At 55.1% G+C, this 19,271-nt stretch overlaps 1 protein-coding gene and 1 long non-coding RNA gene across 3 annotated transcripts; one reads left to right on the top strand and one right to left on the bottom strand.

Annotated features, from left to right (window-relative positions):
• Positions 1 to 251: 251 nt before the first annotated feature.
• Positions 252 to 18,710, bottom strand: PCSK4 (proprotein convertase subtilisin/kexin type 4). Of its 2 annotated transcripts, none has more exons than XM_075902703.2 (15): positions 18,050 to 18,710; positions 14,626 to 14,730; positions 13,769 to 13,864; positions 12,893 to 13,021; positions 10,599 to 10,675; positions 9,329 to 9,417; positions 6,462 to 6,634; positions 5,743 to 5,955; positions 5,434 to 5,534; positions 4,077 to 4,198; positions 3,678 to 3,795; positions 3,002 to 3,181; positions 2,258 to 2,382; positions 1,537 to 1,656; positions 252 to 877 (listed from the first exon to the last, which is right to left on the bottom strand). In XM_075902703.2, exons 1-15 carry the CDS (start codon positions 18,404 to 18,406, stop codon positions 270 to 272), a joined length of 2,613 nt encoding a protein of 870 aa, XP_075758818.2. In that variant the 5' UTR covers positions 18,407 to 18,710; the 3' UTR covers positions 252 to 269. The 2 variants fall into 2 exon arrangements, with proteins under 2 accessions (XP_075758818.2, XP_075758820.2); XM_075902705.2 differs by having other exon boundaries at positions 4,077 to 4,180; positions 18,050 to 18,708.
• Positions 1,507 to 14,632, top strand: LOC142818995 (uncharacterized). The gene is made up of 4 exons (XR_012896681.2): positions 1,507 to 1,646; positions 3,680 to 3,991; positions 13,585 to 13,748; positions 13,841 to 14,632. It is a non-coding gene; the product is annotated as an uncharacterized LOC142818995 (long non-coding RNA).
• Positions 18,711 to 19,271: the final 561 nt, after the last annotated feature.

Raw genomic sequence — 19,271 nt, forward strand, 5'->3', positions numbered from 1 at the left:
CTCGAGGCATCCAATGAGGGGAAGGCCAGGAGCCTGGGTGGCAAATCGCCTCTCAGCAGGGCCGGGGAAAGCAAAGGCAAACACACCCGCCGGGCAGCTGAAGCAGCAAACCCCCCCCAGTCCTGCTAGTGAAGCTACAGGACGGGAGGGAGCCCCTGTCCCGTGTCCCCCCCCCCCCCCCCCGGGATGCGGGCCAGGTTGTTCCGTGACTCCCGTCCAACCAGCAGGCAGCAAGAGAGAACAGGTAACTCTGACTGGCCACAGCTGATTTATTTCCCAGGCATGGGGGCGGAATCCAAAGACCAGCTGGCAGCAGGCTCTGGGGCTAGCAGCAGGGCCTGGGCTCCGTGGCCAGCACTGCCCTCCGCTGGGGGCCCGGGAGCCTGCAACTGCCCTGGCTCCTTTAAGCAGCCAGTCCCTCTGGAGCGAGTGCCAGTCTGCCTGCCCCCTCCCATGCCAGCAGTGGGGGGCAGCGGGTGGGGGCCCCTGTGCTGCCTGCGGGAGGCGGCGAGGGCCAGCCCGTGGTAGGCGACGCAGAGCAGGCCCACGAGCAGAGGGCCCCCGCCCAGCAGGATGGCCAGGAGGAGGAAGGCGAGGTGCTGCCGGTGCTCGGCCACCGGGCTGGGAAAGCGAGCGGTGAAGGCCGGCGGGGAGCAGGAGTGGGAGGGCTCGTGGAAGGTGCAGGAGGGCGGGCAGGCGGTGCAGTTGTTGGCCGTGGCCCCCCGGCAGGTGTAGCAGGACGGGTGGCAGGTGGCGCAGACCTGGGCGGCGTGGGGGCTCCCCTCCGGGGCGGGGGACCGCTTGGATCGGTTGTAGAAGCGGGGAGGGCAGTAGGACAGGCAGAGGTGCTGGAAGGCGTAGAAGGGGCTGGCGCATTCTGTGGGGAGAGGGGCACGTTAGCGTGAGCACCTCCGGCTCCGCACTGGGTCAGGCTGCGATGCAGCCACCTCCGGGGTAGCACAGAGTCTGACGTAGAGGGGGCTTGCAGCCCTGACGGAGGGGCCCTGGCATGGCTGGCGCCCGCCCGCAACAATAGGGACCAGGCTCAGATCCCAGACGGTTTGGCGCCTAGCTGCCCGGGAAAGTCTGGGCCTTAGCGTTTGAGGTCTCCTCCCAGACGTGGCCACGCCAGTGACCTCTCTCTGCAGGACACCGGGGTAAGTGCCAGCATTCGAACCCGGGCCTGCAAGGATTTGAGGTGGGTTTAGTTCCAACCTGCAGCCTGGGGCACCAGGGCACCCCGGGGCTCAGGGGAGAGAGAGAGGCAGGCGGATAAGCAGTGGCGCGTTCCTGGCGCCTGAGGCGAAGGGAGGGAGGGAGGGAGGACAAGGCTGACGTGAAGCCCTTCCCCAAGCTCACCCCAGTACGACAAGGGCCCCTTCCCAGGCGAGCTGAGGCGATGCCGGCGGGCAGAGCGCTCCCTGCCCGGGGGAGGGCAGGTATCGGGAGAGCAGGCGAGAACCCTTCACTTTGCTCGAGGGCTACTGCGGAGTGAGTCTGGTGGTGCCGGGGCTGGACCGAAGGAGGATGACTCACCCTCGCACGCCCCCGTGGCGTCCCGCCTCGCACACTCGCTCACGACGGAGGCTGCGATCTGTCTGGCCATCATGTCCTCGTCCGTGCCGTACAGCTGCAGGATGAAGCTGGTGAGGAGCCCTGCGGGGAGGGGAGAGGGGAGGCTTCAGACTCAATGCTGGGGAGCCCAGGAAGGACCCTAAAGGCCATGAGTAGCCTGCGAGACGCCCGCACGGGCACATCCCGGACAGGCTGGCCCCAGGCACAGCAGGGCGCTGCAGGTGGGCCCTGGGACCTCTGGGTGTGGGCTGGGCTGGTGAGCCAATGCCCCGGCGATTCACAGCCGCAGCCCCGCCTAGCGCTGAAGGCACCACCTCCTTAGCGCTAACCCCCCCAGCAGGGTCGGGAGCTCAGCCCCGGCCCTGGGGGCACGCGGTGCAGGAGACGGGACAAACGGGAGAGCAAAGAAGGGTGCCCAGGGAAGGGGAGTCACTCGGGCAGAGTGTTCATGGGGAGAGCTGGGGGTGGCCACGGATGCCTGTGGGAACTGTGACTGCACCGTCACTCACGAACCCAGGCAGAGACCTTGCTGCCTGGAAGTCTGCTGGCCCACAGGGGATCATCCCTCTAGGTCTTCACGCGCATCCCTGCAGCAGCCTGAACTCTGGGTCCTGACCGCCGTGCGCTCAGCGGAGCGGCTGCAGCAGGGCTCCTGCGTCAGGCTGCATGACCTGGGGCTCACCTGTGTTGTAGGGATCCCCCTTGTTCTCCAGGAAGAGTGTCCAGGTGCCCCGGGGGTCCTCGTCCCAGAAGTGCGTGGACATGAAGGACCAGTCCTTGTAGCCCTGGGTGCTGGTGTCGTAGGGCCTGGCGGGGGCGAGGGAAGGGACACGCACAAACCTGTCAGCCACGAGATCCACTTCGGAAACCGCAGCCCGCCCCGAACAAGTGGAAGGTTCCTACGACGGCAGCTTCAAGCAGCTCCGAGCCGGAGAGACCCGGCTGCCGTAACCCTTTGCCTTTCTGGCAGAGTAGCCGGCCCTGCGGGGGGGACGCTCTTCTGGGCATACGCAAGGGGCAGGAAGGAGCCTTTGCCCCCGTTAGGACATGTATGGTGGAGGCTGGTGGCTTCCACTGAAGAAGTCGGCGTTGGCCACCGTGGGAGACCGGGTACCACGGATCCGTTCCAGGGTGGCAGGGCTGATGTCCCCAGTGCCACGGTTCCAGGCAGACGCACAATCTGCCTCATCAGCAGGGCCCGCCCCACCCCCTCGCCTTCAGCAACATGCGAAGGGCAGGATGGTTGTAACCCTAATGCCTGTTGGCGACCCTCCGGCGGGGTGTGGCCCCAGGCTGAGGACTCCTAGCACAGCCTCGCGGCTCCTTTGGAGCCAGATGGGAATTCCCTGGCTTTAAATCGCCCTGGTCAGGGAATTCCCATCGGCTCGCTGCAGGCCCCCCAGGGAAGGGGTCTGCCTACCCTTACCTGACGGCCACCAGGGTGGACGTGGTCCCCATCGGGCTGCTCAGAGAGATGGCTAGATCCCCTCTCCTGCTGTAGCTCAGGGAGACGCGGACCTGGACGTGCTCCAGGGAGCGGATATGCCTGGCCCTCCTGAGGCAGGTGGAGACATTTTTGCTGACTGTGAGTTTCGAGCCTATCTTCCTGCCAGGAGACAAGAGGAGCAGGTGAAGGCACCTGCCCCCACAGGGGTCCCAGAAAGCCAGTGGGACGAGGCACTGGGGAGTCTGCTATCAAAGCCGCTTGCGTCAGTGGTATTTAACGGATCCACAAAGGGACCAGCATCAGGCCTGGTGTGTCCAGCAAATGGCAGCAGAGGATGGGGATCACGCTGGGGGGGAAGGGAAGGACCCCCAGGGACCCCAGCTCTAGTCTCCACCCCCATGAATCTGAGGGATGCTAAATCTTTGCAGCCACCACCTCCGTAACTGCAGCAGCGGGAGCCCCGGAAGCGCTGTGGCGTCTGAACGTGTCCAGCAGGTGCTTGAGGCCTGGTTCCCAGTCCGAGGGCTCCTGTCCGTCCTCCGGACGTCGTTCCTAGCTCCTGCTTTGGGCACGGCAGGGCTTTTCCGCCAGGATCCCCTCCCCCCACCCCCGCCCAACAGCAGGGCTCCGATTCCAACGAGGTTTCTTTTCTTACAGGGGCGCGGAGATAACTTTGACCGAACACTTCCTCTGGGGCCCGGTCGGCGTCCACTTCCTGGCCAGGTCCACCAGATCCCCAGCATCCAGGAGTCCGTAGCCGTAATGGTGGCTCACTGCAAAACACCCCCCCAGCCCAGGGAAGGGTCAATGGGCTCCAAGGCTGGATGGCTGAGCCATGACTCCCGGGAGCTTTCTGCTGCCAGGCAGGCTGGTGAGAACGAGCTCTTAGACCCCCCAGCAAGCAGGGAAGGGGCAGGCGGCCTGGATGCTGAGGCACGAGAAGGGACAATCAGCAACGGAGGAAGTCGGGTAAGGGCCTCAGACCTTTTCTTCGCTAATGCCGCGGCGAGCGGGAATAGGATCCCCGGGTCCCGAGCCATCTGCGCCCACTCACCTTTGCGTCCGACTCCGGTCAGGGCCCAGTCTTCTGCCTGCAGGTGGGCGGGCTTGGAGGCTCTGACCACGAGATGCTGTATGTCGCGCCAGGTCAGCGCCGGGCTGGGGACAAGGAGGACTCTGGGAAAAGAGGTCTCCTCTATCCACAGGCTGATGTGCCTTTAGGGGTCTAAAAGGGGTGGCAGGGGGTACCTGCACATGCATCCACGGGCACTGTGATAGGATCACAGGATACTAGACTTGGAAGGGACCTTGAGAGCCATCAAGGCCCGTCCCCTGCCCTCTCGGCAGGACCAAGCACCATCTACATCCTCCCTGACAGGTGTCCGTCCAACCAGCTCTTCACTCTCTCCAGTGATGGGGGCTCCACACCCTCCCTTGGCCATTTATTCCGGTTCATGTCAGGGCAAAGCTTTCTCCAGCCGGTCCCTGCTTGGCCTCCGGTGCTTTGGGGAGGCTGCGTTTCAGAATAGATAAGCTGAGTGCCTAGGGTTGCTGGATGGTTTAACCAAAAATACTGACCCCCTCCCCCCCCAAAAAAAAACACCAGGGAAAAAAATCTGTTGAAGGGGGAAAAAGAGGGGGAGACCAAAGTTGTTGAGCAAATATAAGTAAATAAATGACTAAAACAGCATGGCCCCTTTAAGTGCGGCAGAGTCAGAATAGGGACAGGAACAGCGGAGGGGTTGAGCACTAAGACCCAGGAAAGGCTTTTGCTTCCCCTTGCTTCAGGTCTTTAGGCTTTTTGGCCAGTGGCCATCTTGTTTTCTTCATCGAGCCAGAAAGCAGCTTCCCTGCGGAACCAGGTAAGTAGGTGGGTCTGGGAGGGGAAGTCCGGGGGCTAGGCCTGGTTGTTGAGTGTGTGGAGGGGTGCCAGGGGTCGGGTATTTTCGCCTCCTGGCGGGGAAACCCCCCCAGAAAATACCGGGCATTTGAGGTGTCAGTATTTTCTGAATAGTTTTACTGGACAGGAGGCGAAAATACCGGACTATCCAGGTATATACTGGACACTTGGCAACCCTATGAGCACCTGTACTTCATTTGCTTCTCTCAAGGGGTCCGGTTAGGGCAGATGGTGGGGTGGACACCCAGGCATTCGGACTGGATGGAGACCCATCAGCTGGCTTCCTTGAGGCAGCTGGGAGGGGACACTAGATTTGGGCCCCTGGAGAGGAGGCTGCACAACCCACCTTGCTGTGAGCTATTTTGCCCCCACTGGATCCGGCGTTTGCTTGTGTTGGCGTGACGGGGAGCTATTTTGGTCCTAGCAGACCCCCGCGGGGTGGAGGCTACGTGTCTGAGGCAGGGGCAGCCTTAGCAGGCGGGAGTGCAGTGTGGACGCAGGTTCTACCTACTTGGCCTCCAACGCCAGCGCGATCATCCCTGCAGCCAGGGGGGCAGAGGCCGAGGTGCCCGTGTGCTTGTCGGTGCAGCGGTGCCGCAGATCCGTGGTCACCTGGGGAGAGGGGGTGGGTTAGGAAGCCCTGGAATTGGCTGAGAGGCGCCAGGACACATTGAGTGCGGCAGCGTTTCCTGGGTTGGAACTGGCCTGGATTGGCTGAAATTCACGGCAGGACTCCGGAGCCAGCAGGTTCCCCGCTGAGCCGCCTGGAGGCTGGGGCCCATCCTGCCGCCTGCGCGAGGGGCGGGCAGAGGGGACTCACAATCTGCTTCTCGCCCTTGGTGCCGCTGCTGTAGGTGGCGGTGAGGGTGGAGGCGCAGGCCTCGCTGTACCAGGGCAGCCGCCCGTTCTCGGTGGCGCTGCCCACAGACAGGGTGTAGATGCTGTTGGTGTAGCCGTCGCAGTTGCAGTTGTCATAGCGGAGGCCGCCGTTGCCGGAGGCCCAGACGAAGAGCGAGCCCAGGCCGCCGCGTCCCTGCGGGGAGGGGAGCAGGCAGGGGCTGGTGAGAGCTGGAGGGGTCGGCACAGAAGCAGGGGTGGTAACAGGGGGCTAATATGACACAGGACTCCTCCCAACTCACGTGGGGACCCCCGATACTGACATGCCTCCGTCCTGGCTCCAGCTGACCGTGTTTCCATGGAAACCCAATGTTACGGTGCAGCACAGGGGGGCTATTTTGGAGGCTGATGGGAGTAAACGGGAAGGGCGGGGCTGGTACCCACATTTGTTCGTACTGGATCAACGCCAGGCTCCGGCTAGCTTCACCGTTAGCAACAGGCTGGCTCCGACGCTTCAGTAGAAGGCAAAAAATAGCCGGCAGGTACCAAGCACCCAGAGCTGGGTCATTCCCGGGGGGCAGAATTCCTTCCCGAACTGGCCCATGACGCCTTGCTGGGAGCTGCCTCCGTGGGGGGCGGGGGCCAAGGTCTGTCCCACGACACACACCCCTTCCTGCCAGAGGCACCGAGCCAGCCACTTACATTCGCAATCCCCCTGTAGAAAGCTTCCTGGGCCAAGATCCCGGGGCCGTCCACTGTTTTCCCGTCGTCCTCCGGCCCCCAGCTAGCGCTGTAGATGTGGATGTGCTGGGGGTGGAAGCTCAGGGACTGAGCCTCCACAATGTCCGTGATGGGGCCGTCCAGCATCCTCACACCTGTGGGGCCAGGGAAGGGAGGGCGGCGAGAGCAGAGGGCTCAGCCAGCCAGAGACCCCCCTCCCACTCCAGCTCAGGCCGGCGTCTCCAGCGGGATGCATAAAACACTCCTCAGATCCTGTCCCCTTTTGCCCCTTCTCTACTTACGCTACATCGATGACATCTTTATGATGTGGACCCATGGCCAAGAAACACTGGAGACGTTCCACAGAGACTAACAACCTAAACCCCACCATCAATCTCGGCCTGGACCATTCTACACGAGAGATCCATTTCCTGGACACCACAGTACAAATCACCAATGGAAAATTAGACACCACCCTCTACAGAAAGCCCACTGACTCCTACAGTTACCTACATGCCTCCAGCTCCCATCCAGAACACACCATGCGATCCATCGTCTATAGCCAAGCCCTTAGATACAATCACATCTGCTCTAATCCCACTGACAGAGACCAGAAACTTCAAGATCTCTACCAAGCATTTTTAAACCTCAATTACCCACCCAGAGAAATAAAAGAACAAATTGAAAGAGCCAGACGAATACCCAAAAACCATCTACTTCAAGACAGACCTAGGAAAACCAACAATAGAACACCACTTGTCATCACCCGTAGCCCCCAACTTAAACCTGTCCAACGCATTATCAATAAACTAAAACCTATACTGGAACAGGATACTACACTCCGAGAGGCTCTGGGAGACAGACCCATAGTCTCCTATAGACAACCACCTAACTTCAGGATGATTCTTACCAACAACCACAGGACATATCACGCTAATACCAACCCTGGAACTTTCCCTTGCAACAAACCCCGGTGCCAGCTTTGTCCACATATTTATTTTGCTGACACCATTATTGGACCTAACCATGCTAGTTACAAGATCAAGAACACACATTCCTGTTCATCCAGAAGTATAATTTATGCCACCATGTGCCTAAAGTGTCCGTCTGCTATGTACATTGGACAAACGTCTCAGACACTTCGCCAAAGAATCAACGCACACAAAACAGACATAAGACTCTCACAGAGAGAAAGCTGTTGCTTGCCATTTCAGCCAGACTGACCATTTCCTCAATGACCTTAAAACATGCATATTGCTTCAAAGAGACTTTAACTCCAGACTTCAACGAGAAGCTTCAGAATTGTCATTCATGCTTAAATTTGACACTTTGACTGTGTCTAGACTGGCCACTTTTTCCGGAAAAACTTGCCAGCTGTCTACACTGGCCGCTTGAATTTCCGCAAAAGCACTGATGATCTCATGTAAGATTGTCAGTGCTTTTGCGGAAATACTATGCTGCTCCCATTCGGGCAAAAGTCTTTTTCCGAAAAACTTTTGTGCAAAAGGGCCAGTGTAGACAGCAGAGATTTGTTTTCCACAAAAAAGCCCTGATTGCGAAAATGGCCATCGGGGCTTTTTTGCGGAAAAGCGCGTCTAGATTGGCCACGGACGCTTTTCCGCAAAAAGTGCTTTTGCGGAAAAGTGTCCTGCCAATCTAGACGCGCTTTTCCGAAAATGCTTTTAACGGAAAACTTTTCTGTTAAAAGCATTTCCGGAAAATCCTGCCAGTCTAGACGTAGCCTTTATGTATGGGTTTAAACAAAGACTCTAATTATCTCACCCATTACAAAGATAGCTTCCCCAATTCTCACCCCTAATGTCATTACCTCCCAGACACCAACCTTCCCCCCTCACCCCCACTCTGTTCTAAAATTTGATTTGTCAATTTCACATGCGTTCATTTTTTTGATTGTATCCCTTTGGTATCTATAGTTGTGCTGATTTTCTTCCACATATTGATCCGAGGAAGTGGGTCTGGCCCACGAAAGCTCATCCCCTAATAAACCATCTTGTTAGTCTTTAAAGTGCTGCATCGTCCTGTCTTTTGTTTCATCCTAACCAACAGCTCTTCTGACAGGCAGAGGCAGCTACCTGCAGCTAGAGGGCGGATCTCCTCGGAGTCGCAGGGCTCCACTGATCCCTTTCCAGCAGCTAAGGGCTCCCTCTAGTGCTGTGCGAGGCTCCAGCTTCAGGCGCACTCAGCACAATGGCCTGGCAAGGATCAATTCCTTCTCCACAGGGTGGGGAGGCAGGGATGGTGGATTGACTCTTTTACAGGGGTGAAGGGATCTAATTTTCAGATCTAGCGAGCACCTGTTACTCCCACTGGCTGCAAATGGACAGGGAGCCACTTGCTCCTGCTGCAAAAAAATCAATTTGTCAGGCCATGGGCCTTGCTCCAGGCTGGGGTGGCTCCCATGGGGGGGCTGAAGGTTTGTCCCTGTGGTGGGAGGGGCTTGGCTCCTGTGAGGGCAGAAGGGGACGGGGCTAAGGGCTTGCTTCCCCCAGCCCGACCTCCACCCACCACCCAAGGATCAGGCCCTAACGGATTTGTCCACAACCGTGCAGTGCGTAATCGGCAGAGCTGGACTCAGAGCTCAGCAGTTCCTGCCCTCAAGTGCTGTGCTGAATCCATTAGCCGGTGCTGCCTCGGAGGATAGGTGCGGCTGGGTGGATGCAAGAGCTTGGTTTGAGATGCCAGTAAAACTGTGCTCATGCAGTACAGCCTGGCCCCGGCTCTGGAGCTGTGCACCCCCTCTCCCCCGCGCTCTGGGCAAGGTCCGGGGGCTCCCTTCCCAGGTACCCTGCTACCTGAGAAGCGTCACTCCAGGGAAGCAGGCTGCTTACCTCCGATTTTTGCATTGTAGGCGACGCCGACGCCACAGAGTCTGTTGTTGGCTGCAGCTGCCACCTCTCCGGCACAGCGCGTCCCGTGCCTGATGGACAGGGACAGAGAGGAATCACCACAGCCATATAGGCCAGCCAGATTCCCGCCCTGTGCTACGCCTCGCCATGCCAACCCTGACCAGCAGCTCTTTTCTCCCTGGAACATCCCATTACAGCAGGGACGGTCCCTCCTTAAGTTACCTGGGGGGGTCGCTTCTGGGTCACGGTTAAGTCGAGGTAAGTGGGGCAGTCGGTGGGAGGACACAGAGAGCCACCGAAATCACCCAGCGGTCGCCCCCTCCCCCCCCGCCCAATGGCCCAGGTGGCATAGCCTTTGGTCACTGGAGCTATGTCTATACTACAGAGTTTTTGCAGAAAAACAGCTGTTTTTCTGCAAAAATTCAAAGCGTCCACACCACAAGTGTGTTTAAGAGCAGAGGGGTTTTTCCAGTGTAGGTATTCCTCTTTCTAGGAGGAATAACTCCTTTTCGTGCAAGAGCTCTTGTGCAAAAAGGTGTGTGTGGACGGGGAACGGGTTTTTTTGGTGCAAAAAGAGACAATTGAAAAAAGCATCGGTGCCCTGGTGGCCATTCTGTAAACAGCAATCAGAGTTTCCATGCAGACGGGACGCTCTCTTGAACAAAAGCGTATTGCTTTTTGGATGCACTTTTACAGTGTGGACGTGCTCTTGTGCAAGACGTTTTTGCAGAAGATCTCTTCCACAGAAAGCTTCTTGTGCAAGAAGCCTGTAATGCAGACAGAGCCTGGGAGAGGAGGAAGGGCCAGAAGTCAGGTTCAGACCCTCCTAATTGACTCAGCTGGGGAGCCAAGGTCCTGGGCTCTCTGGGCTACGTAGTGTCCTGTGTTCCCACACTGAGCCTGCCAGACCGACAGCGCTATCGTAACATCTTTACTCCAGCGGAGACGCTGCTTGGGGTCATGGCCTGAAAGGGACTCAATCCTGCTGTGAGGGGAAACAGACACAAAGAGGTAGGAAGAACCATCTGGCTCCGTTCCATGAACACGCCTGCTTGGTACCACCAGCCTTTCACTGGGCCGGGACAGAGTCCACTTCCGCCTGTCGCTGCACGCGAGGCGTGAACCTCATGACACATCAGGAGGACCCAGGTGATGAGTTTTGCCATCAGAGAGAGAATCCCCCGGGCAAGGGGTTCAGATCCGGATCCCCCGAACAGCAGCAGCTCCTCCCCGGTTTGCTGCAGGAACTCACCGATTCTCGTCCCAGAGGTTGTAACGAGGCTGCGGGTCGGGATCGTTGCTGTTGAAGTCGTAACTCGCAAGGGGATCCTGAAGCAAGAGGGAATGCGAGGGTGAGAAGGCCCTGCTTTAGAAACAAAAGACAGGACTATGCAGTACTTTAAAGACTAACAGGATGGTTTATTAGGTGATGAGGTTTCGTGGGCCAGACTCACTTTCTCAGATCAAATTGTGGAAGAAAATTGGCACAACCATATATACCAAAGGGATACCATCAAAAAAAGTGAACACATATAAAATTGACAAATCAGATTATAGAACAGAGGGGGCGTGAGGGGGAAGGTTAATGTCTATGAGATAATGATACCTCCCCCCCTCTGTTCTATAATCGGATTTGTCAATTTTACATGTGTTCACCTTTTTTGAGTGTATCCCTTTGGTATATATGGTCGTGCCAATTTTCTTCCATAATTTGATCTGAGGAAGTGGGTCTGGCCCACGAAAGCTCATCCCCTAATAAACCATCCTGTTAGTCTTTAAAGTGCTGCATAGGCCTGTCTTCTGTTTCAGTAAGACAAAGACTAACACGGCTACATCTCTATTACTGCTTTAGAAAGTGAGTCTGAGTTACGGGGGATAGCAGACATTTTCTGGAACGCCTAAACAAAGCCCCCCGCCAGGCAAAGCAGCAGCCTCTGGGTAGCATTCTGCATTGTGAGTGCTCTTCACAAGTGTTTGCACGTGCTCCCGTGGAGCACTAGTAAGCAATATCCCAGGTGTTAATCCCGGGAAAGCCTATGACCAGTGTTGGAGGGCAAACGAGATGAGCCGTTGCTTCTGTCCTAACAATCTATTAACTCCTATTGGAAGGACAGAACAACCGGGATTACCTAAAGCTACTCAGTAGCAGAGCCAGGATTAGAACATGGCCTCCCGGCCCCTTGCCCTACGCTCAGTCCACTGGGTTACTGCCTCAGTGATATTCAGACAGAGCAGTCCCCTGCCCCTTCCCGGTCAGCCATCAAGAATGAAGATCTTATCTGCACACACACCAACAGTGCTGGGTTAATGTAAAAGCTGTTTATTGAACAGGATTGGATTCAATCAGCGCAGCTCTGTAGACCGCTAAGCCCAGTTTTATCAGCTTCAAATTACACGGATAGAAAACTGGTTTAAATCCACGTAGAGTCCTACACCAACTTACCCTGGCTTGCCAAGGGCTGCTTAGAATCACACTTTGGGCTAAACTGATGCTACTCTGAGCATTGGCTGGAGTGTTAGACTATCTAATACTCTACAAAGAAAGTTGGTGTCATTAGCCCCATTTTAGATGCGGGGAAATGGTGGCACAAGGAGATTAAAAAGTCGGTTGCTAAAATAGAAGCCCAGTGTTCTGAATCCCATCCCAGTGCTCTGACCATTAGTCCATGCTGTCTCTGTGGCTGGGAAGGAGAAGTCAACTCAAGACCGGTGCTATTGAGAAGACATACGAGGTTTACTATAAACGATCACTTATTAAGGAGATTCAGTTGCTTTTTTCTCCATTGGGTTTCTGGCCATGTGCGGGGATGCAGCTTCCTCTAATGACATCTCGTGTTTCTTTGGGCTTGGGCATTTCTTTTATCGGAGCCATTTCAAACTGCTGATATTTCCCTCGCTGTCAATCCAGCCACCCAACGTGCTGAGGTCCTCAGAGCTGAGCCCCGCCACCCCAGACTAAAGGTCCTTTCCCGGCTGCTCCTCTCCCTTGCAGGGAATAGGCTGAAAAGAAGCAACGGGCAGGGCCGGACCGAGCCATTCCGGTGCCCTGGGCAGACAGGTTACTTGCGCCCCAGGTTGGGAGAGGGCTCATGTACAGCCCCGCCCCTGCCCGGCACGTGGGGGAGGGCACGTGGAGCTGGCGGCGGCAGGACGCCCAAGCCTGGCTCGGCCCAGCCTGGCTACTGCCACTGGCATGCAGCCCGGGCCCGCTCGGGGTTGGCTGAGTCTGGTCATGCAGGGCCCCACGGCCGCAGGGGGAAGGGCGCTGCTGGCCGGCGCTGCGGGGGTTAACGCAGCCCCCGCCCTGCAGCCCGCGATCCGGGAGCTGGGTGCACGGCACATGATGGTAACTATAAGGTGCATGCAGCACAGCGCCCCTTATAGCTGCCATTAGGCGCCCCCCATAGGTTGGCGCTCCAGGCAGCTGCTTGGCTAGCCCATGCCTTAATCTGGCCCTGGCAATGGGCTATAGCTGACTGATCCCAAGCTACTTGGCTGCGGAGGGCGCAGCACTGAGATGCCTGGGCAGTCTCAGGTCGATCTTACGTAGTTGGCAGACAGATCCGGGTGGTCCCTTTCCAGTCCGTCATCCAGGATGGAGAGCACCACACCCAAGCCGGTGTACCCCTTGCTCCAAGCCGTGAGGATGTTCAGGTCTGGATGGACGTCATTGTTCTGAAACAATAAACACACCAGCTCCGAGCACAGTGGTCCCCTCTGGACTGTGAGCTACAAGTCTCATTTAAGAATCATAGAATTGTAGGACTGGAAGGGACCTCAAAAGGCCATCCAGTTCAATCCCCTGCATTCAAGGCAGATCTAAGTACTATCTAGACCAGGGGTGGGCAATAACACAGTCGAGGTCCCCCCTGGCAGGCTGCCACTGCTATATTTACCTGCACCTCTCCAGGTACCGGCAATCGCAGCTCCCATTGGCCAGGAACACAACCAATGGGAGAAGCGGGAAGTGGCGTGGACCAGAACACCACTTCCCACAGCTCCCATTTCCTGGGAGTGATGATCTGTGGCCAACAGAAGTGGCAATCACCCGTACCTGGCGAGGCGCAGGTAAATATAGCGGTGGGGATCCACCAAGGGCTAACCCTATGGGACTGGATCCAGTCTGCAGGCCGGTATTTGCCTACCCCGACAGGTAACTGTCTAACCTGCTCTTAAAAACTTCCAGTGATAGATATTGGTCTGCTTTATTATCAATATGATCCCTATTTTACCTCTAGGGCATGCAGTGGCGACGTGACTTCCTCAAGCAATCAGAGCAGAAGCCAGGAAGCTCTGGCACCCAGCTGCCTGCCCTAACCACTAGAGAACACTTCCTTTCCACCCACTAAAACAAGAGGATACGGTAGCGGAGTAGAGAGGAGGATCCGGGTACCAGGAAGAGGTAACCATATAAATTCTTACCATGTACCACTGTTTATGGAACCAAGGATCTGTTGGCACTACAGCAATGGTTCTTTTTGTTCGCCTCTTCAGTGTTTGCTGTTCAAACCAGTGGACCTAGATGGAGAGAAGTCACCCTTGTTAATGCCAGGGAAAGCTGCTCATTCTTCGTCTGTCTACTCCCAGTGACGGATTTCACCTCCCGTTGTACATTTCCCATACCAAGTACACCTCCAAGCTTGGTGGAATGGCCATTTTAATCATACACCTGGAGGTTTTCTGTAGCCATTGAAGTAGATCTCACGTCCTGATGCTTTCATCTGTGGGGGCAAAACACTAACAGAAAAGATGCTCTATTGCTTCCTAGTTCCGAAGTCTGTAACAGACATTGTAAATGACGGGGTATCAAACGAAGGAGGAGATCTTTAAAATACATCCAAGGTTTGCCTCGAGAGCTAGGAAAAATAACATTTGCAATCGCTCATGATAAAAGGACGAGTGGTCCTCAGGCTACAGATCTGATTATCCGCTGGGACCAAAGAAGCCCCTCCACTAAACAGACAGTGGATAGTAACATGCTATTAGTTCTTTTGCTTTCATCTGAAGCAGATGTCAGGGATGGGTGAGTGGGGCCCTGAATTCAAGACAACATGCTGGTTTGATAGCACAGCAATGCCACTCAATGGGTGCCTGATCAGCAGTATTTACACATAACTGTGGGAGCCAACGATATCCTCAGTATTTAGACATAGCCTGTGCTATGCAGGCGGCCAAACGAGGTGCATACAAATGGCTCCTGCTAGCCCTAACATCCCACAAGCACATTTTCGAGCAAGCTGTAATTCTTTTGTGCTTCCCTCAGAAATCACACTTGTCACCTTGGGCTCTCTTTTCAGATGCACATGCCAGCCCCAGTGTCTGTTCAGGGATTTCTGCACCATGCCTCGGTGTTTGAAATGGTAATAATGATCCCCTTCAATTATCTGCAGAAAGAAGAGTTACACATAAGGCTTGGACACAGGTGGCAACCAGAAGCCACCAGGAAAATTAACCACGTATGCCATTCAGCATAACAAAACGCAGGATCTGGCATTATCTGCATGCACAGGCTCAATTTTTCCTCCCTGTAAGCACTCTGTTCTGTTTTCTACTATATATTTTAGAGAGTCTGTTTGATCAAGAATGCCTCTGAAATGGTAGGATCCAGGACCACCAAATTCGGTATCCAGCTTCCTCTTATCATAACTTAAAGCAACGTAAGGGTTTGACTGTGCCAGGAAAATGGGCTGTACCTGGAATGGGATTGCTTCTAATAAAACCAAACAGAAAAGAGACAGAATCACCAGATCAAAACTGATATAACCAAGCAAATGTTGAAAGAGGCTGAACCAAGATGAACAAGAAAAATAGGAGGAACTTGGAATTAGATTGCTTCTCCCTCAACCTGACAGAAAAAAGATAAAATGGAGAAATCTGGCAGTGCGCTCTGTTTTGGCACAGCTAAATCAGAGCTTAAGGCTTGAAAACTAGAAGAAAACATTACTGGAAACCAAATGGACCGTAGTCCATTTTTGTCAAAATATAGTGAAGGATAAAGAATTTACAGGGTGAAGAAAAAAATATACACTTGATGCAATTCTCATTTAAAAAAATATACTAAAAAAATTAAAAGGAAAAATGTTAATCCCTTTTTTAAGAAATCTGAATTAACTCCATAAAACACTGTATTTTTAAAAGTACAATCATTTAAATAAAACATGTGCATTTTCTTTGTATTTTAACAAAAAAAAACCCCACCCTTAATTGAGTTAAGGACCATGGCTTTATTTTTTTATCTGGCCTATTGCATTAGCAATTTCACTTCTACCTTTACCTGTATGATTTTAGAATTTGTTTCAGAGTAATGGAGAGCTAATGGAGATCAAGCTGCCAACCGCTAGCTCACTGGGGTGGGTCCATCCATTTTCCATTTTACTCAATCACAGGGCACTACGTGAAACCACGGTGAGTGTAGAATGGAATTTTGTTCTCCCCAAAGGACAGGCTCCCGGCCCTGAAAACACCATCCGTAGGGAGCTGGTTTCACAACTAATTAGCAAAAGCTGTCTTTTAAAGCGAACAAAGCAAGACAAGGATCTGCACAGCCTTTTAAATATTTGATGAGGCCATTTGGCTGCTGCAGCAGAAAGCTAGGAAAAGGTACAGAGGTAGAGCTGATAAAGGGGCAATCCTTGTAACGTCAGATTACAAACCCAGATTCTCTGTTTAAGAGATTAAAAGGTTTTGTGGCAAGTTTCAGCTCAAAACTAGATTATCCATGCAACTAAATTACCCTGAAGACAGGCCTACACAATAGTAACAGCAAATGGTTGTTACTTAGCAAAGCATTACATGGATAATGGTTAGGTGGGTGACTGAAATATTACCTGGTCACAGTCATACTGTGGAGAAAAAAAACAAAAACAAAACAAGGAAGGGGGCAAACCGATGTTCAACTATCCAGACTCAAGGCGAATGGAAAGAAGGGAGTGATCGCAGGGTCTTCTGAAATAGTGCAATATAGAACACCTAGTACTGTATAAAGGACAGTTAGAAATCCTAGAGTGAATTCAGAGAGTGACTTGAGAGGAATCAAAAAGAAGGGGCAAAAGAGGAGAATGGGATTTGGAAAGAAGTCAGAATAAGGTGACATTGAATTGGTGGGACATCTAGCACCAGCATGCCTCCTGCCTAGGGTTTTATGAAGAGGGCAAGCCATTGTGTGATCAAAAAAAGCTCCGTGGAGGATGGCTAAAGTGTCGGCAAATCAAGGTGGAGCTTGTTTTGGTACAACCGAAAGTTGAACGACAAGGTGGGGAGGGGAGACCATTTGTAACCAAACTGCTGGTTTTCAAAGCCTAAAATGGGTTATACAGACAGAGAAGGTGAATTGGATCTCTTGGTTGACAGCCCGTGGCCAGAGGATGGTGGCTGTGGGACATTTAGAACTAAAAAGAGATAAAGCTTTCTTTCAGGTACCTGTCCACTGGCAGCTGGCTTCGTGTTAGCTCATGTAACTGCATGCTTTTCAGGACAGTAGCTGTCATTTACTAGATGTTTGTACAGCACCTAGCACAACAGGGCCCCAAATCTCAATCTAGGGACTAAAACACTTAAATCTAAATAAAAAGGTGCAGAGAATGCATCCAGAGAGACCAGGGACCAATGAAGACGGCCATGGACTGCAGTGTTTGAAAAAGCAAGAATTCTGTTATTGTTACATGATTAAAAGTTTCAGGGACATGTTTTCATTAGTCTTGGATTTTTTTGGTAAAAGCACCTTTTTTTAAACCAAAACTTAATTATGGAGCCAATCAAACTTGTTTTCCCTCTTCAATTGCCACTCACTGCAAATCCCCCGGTGGAAGAGAACACGCTCAACGTCCGTGGTATTTTAAACAACCTTGCTGTCTAGAGCTTCTCTTTAAAGATGCATTTGCCTAGGTTGTCAAAGCTGTATGCTTTTAGCTGGAGCTACCGCATGAGGGGGAATTGGTAATGATGCTAGTATGCCCTCATCTAAAATAAAAATAGATCCGGATAAAAGCGCCTCAGATACAGACGTGAGAGAGAAAACGGAGAGGGAGGGAAGGAAAATGGATACAGAAGAGACAAGCTAGGCAGGAGGAAAAGATTGCCACATCAAATGGCACCAATGCAGGGGTGGCTGGAAGCCTCCTACTTAGTCCTGTGGCCTGCACTGTAATTTCACGGCTGGAATAGTCAACTGGAATGGCCAGCCAGAGAGCTCAGACGTCTGCAGCAGGGCAGCCTTTCATCAGGCAGCTCCCTGGCTCTCTCCAGCAGATTTTCCATCAGGGGAACAAACGTCGGGGTGTTTTTCGAGGGACGGGGGTGCACCCCTCGTCGGGGTGTTTTTCGAGGGACGGGGGTGCACCCCTCGTCGGGGTGTTTTTCGAGGGACGGGGGTGCATCCCTCGTCGGGGTGTTTTTCGGGGGACGGGGGTGCATCCCTCTGCAAGCCCCCGCTCTTATAAACACCCTTCTTTCTCTTCCACCCCCCCCCATTTCTTGGGGAGGGCCTGTGGAAGAGGAATTCAGGGGGAAGGCGGGGGGGGAGATTTGGGGGGCAGCCTCTCTAGGAAAGGGGGAGCTGGGGGGGACACAGGAGCCTGGAATAGTGGGGAGAAAAGGGCTGCTCCCTCTCCAGCTGCTGGGGCTGGGGGGGGGAACTTGCAGACTGCCCCCCCCCACTCCTCCCAACTACCCCCCGCCCCGGGCAAGTAGCCCCCCCGCCCTCACCTGCCCCAGGCAGAGCAGCCCGTGCTTGCGGGCCAGGCGCTCGGCCTCCCGGGCCCCCGCGGGCACCTGCACCGCCCAGCTGCTCAGGTAGACGGTGAGCCCGCCCCGGCAGCAGGAGGCACCGGCCAGCAGCAGCGAGAGCCGGAGCCAGGCCGCCGCCCCCGCCATGGCTCCGACCGGGGGGGGGGAGCAAACGTGGGGCCGCCCCCTAAAAGGGGCCCTTAAATACCCCCCCGCCCGGGATCTGCGGCCTAGCGCTCCGCCTGAAGCCGGGGCCTCGATTTTGCCTCTCTCCCGGGCACGGGCAGGGCTGCTCGGGCTGCCCCGCGCCACGTGTTCACACCCCGGGGTCGCCATAGCAACCGCAAGCCGCAGGAGCCGGGGAACGACCCCGTCGGCTCACCAACAAACTACAACTCCCAGGGGGCTTTGCGAGCAGGGACGGGTGTTCCTTGGCTAGACGGCCTTCTGGGAGTTGTAGTTTTTTTTTTTAAAGCTCCAGGCGCGTGTGAGTGTTTCCTCCTGCCCTGGGCTGGTGCGTGCCTGGCTGGAGCTTTTCCTTTTGCAGCAGCCATTGTGTAAATGTGTATTATTTAATTGAATCCAGGTAGCACCTGGGGCTCTCCAGTTATTGCTCAGGCCCCGCTGTGCAAGGTGCTGTATAAATGCACAACTAAAAGCCAGTCCCTGCCCCTAGGAGCTTACAGTGTAAATCAGTGTGTGCACCCCAGCCCCTTTGTTCGGCTCTTCCCTCTGCTTGTTTGCCTTCGTTCCGCCAGCTCGGGGCCCTCTCCTCTCCTCTCCTCCCCGCTCTTGCCCCTGCCCCTCCCTTTGCCTCTGATTCCCCCTTCCCCTTCTTTTCTTCTGCCCCAAAACCATCTCCCCCCTCTTGCCCCTGCCCCCTCCCTTTGCTCTGCTCCGCTCTTCCCCCCCCTCCTGCCCCATCTCCTCCCCCTCTTGCCCCTGCCCCCTCCCTTTGCTCCGCTCCGCTCTTCCCTTCCCCCCTCCTGCCCCATCTCCTCCCCCTCTTGCCCCTGCCCCCTCCCTTTGCTCTGCTCCGCTCTTCCCTTCCCCCCTCCTGCCCCATCTCCTCCCCCTCTTGCCCCTGCCCCCTCCCTTTGCTCTGCTCCGCTCTCCTCCCCCTCTTGCCCCCCCCCTCCCCTCCTGCCCCTCTCTCCCCCCCTCCCCCCCTCCCCCTCTTGCCCCTGCCCCTCCCTTTGCC

Source organism: Pelodiscus sinensis, chromosome 32, assembly GCF_052426305.1.
Source record: "Pelodiscus sinensis isolate ZL-2025 chromosome 32, ASM5242630v1, whole genome shotgun sequence".
Classification (NCBI taxonomy): domain Eukaryota; kingdom Metazoa; phylum Chordata; order Testudines; family Trionychidae; genus Pelodiscus; species Pelodiscus sinensis.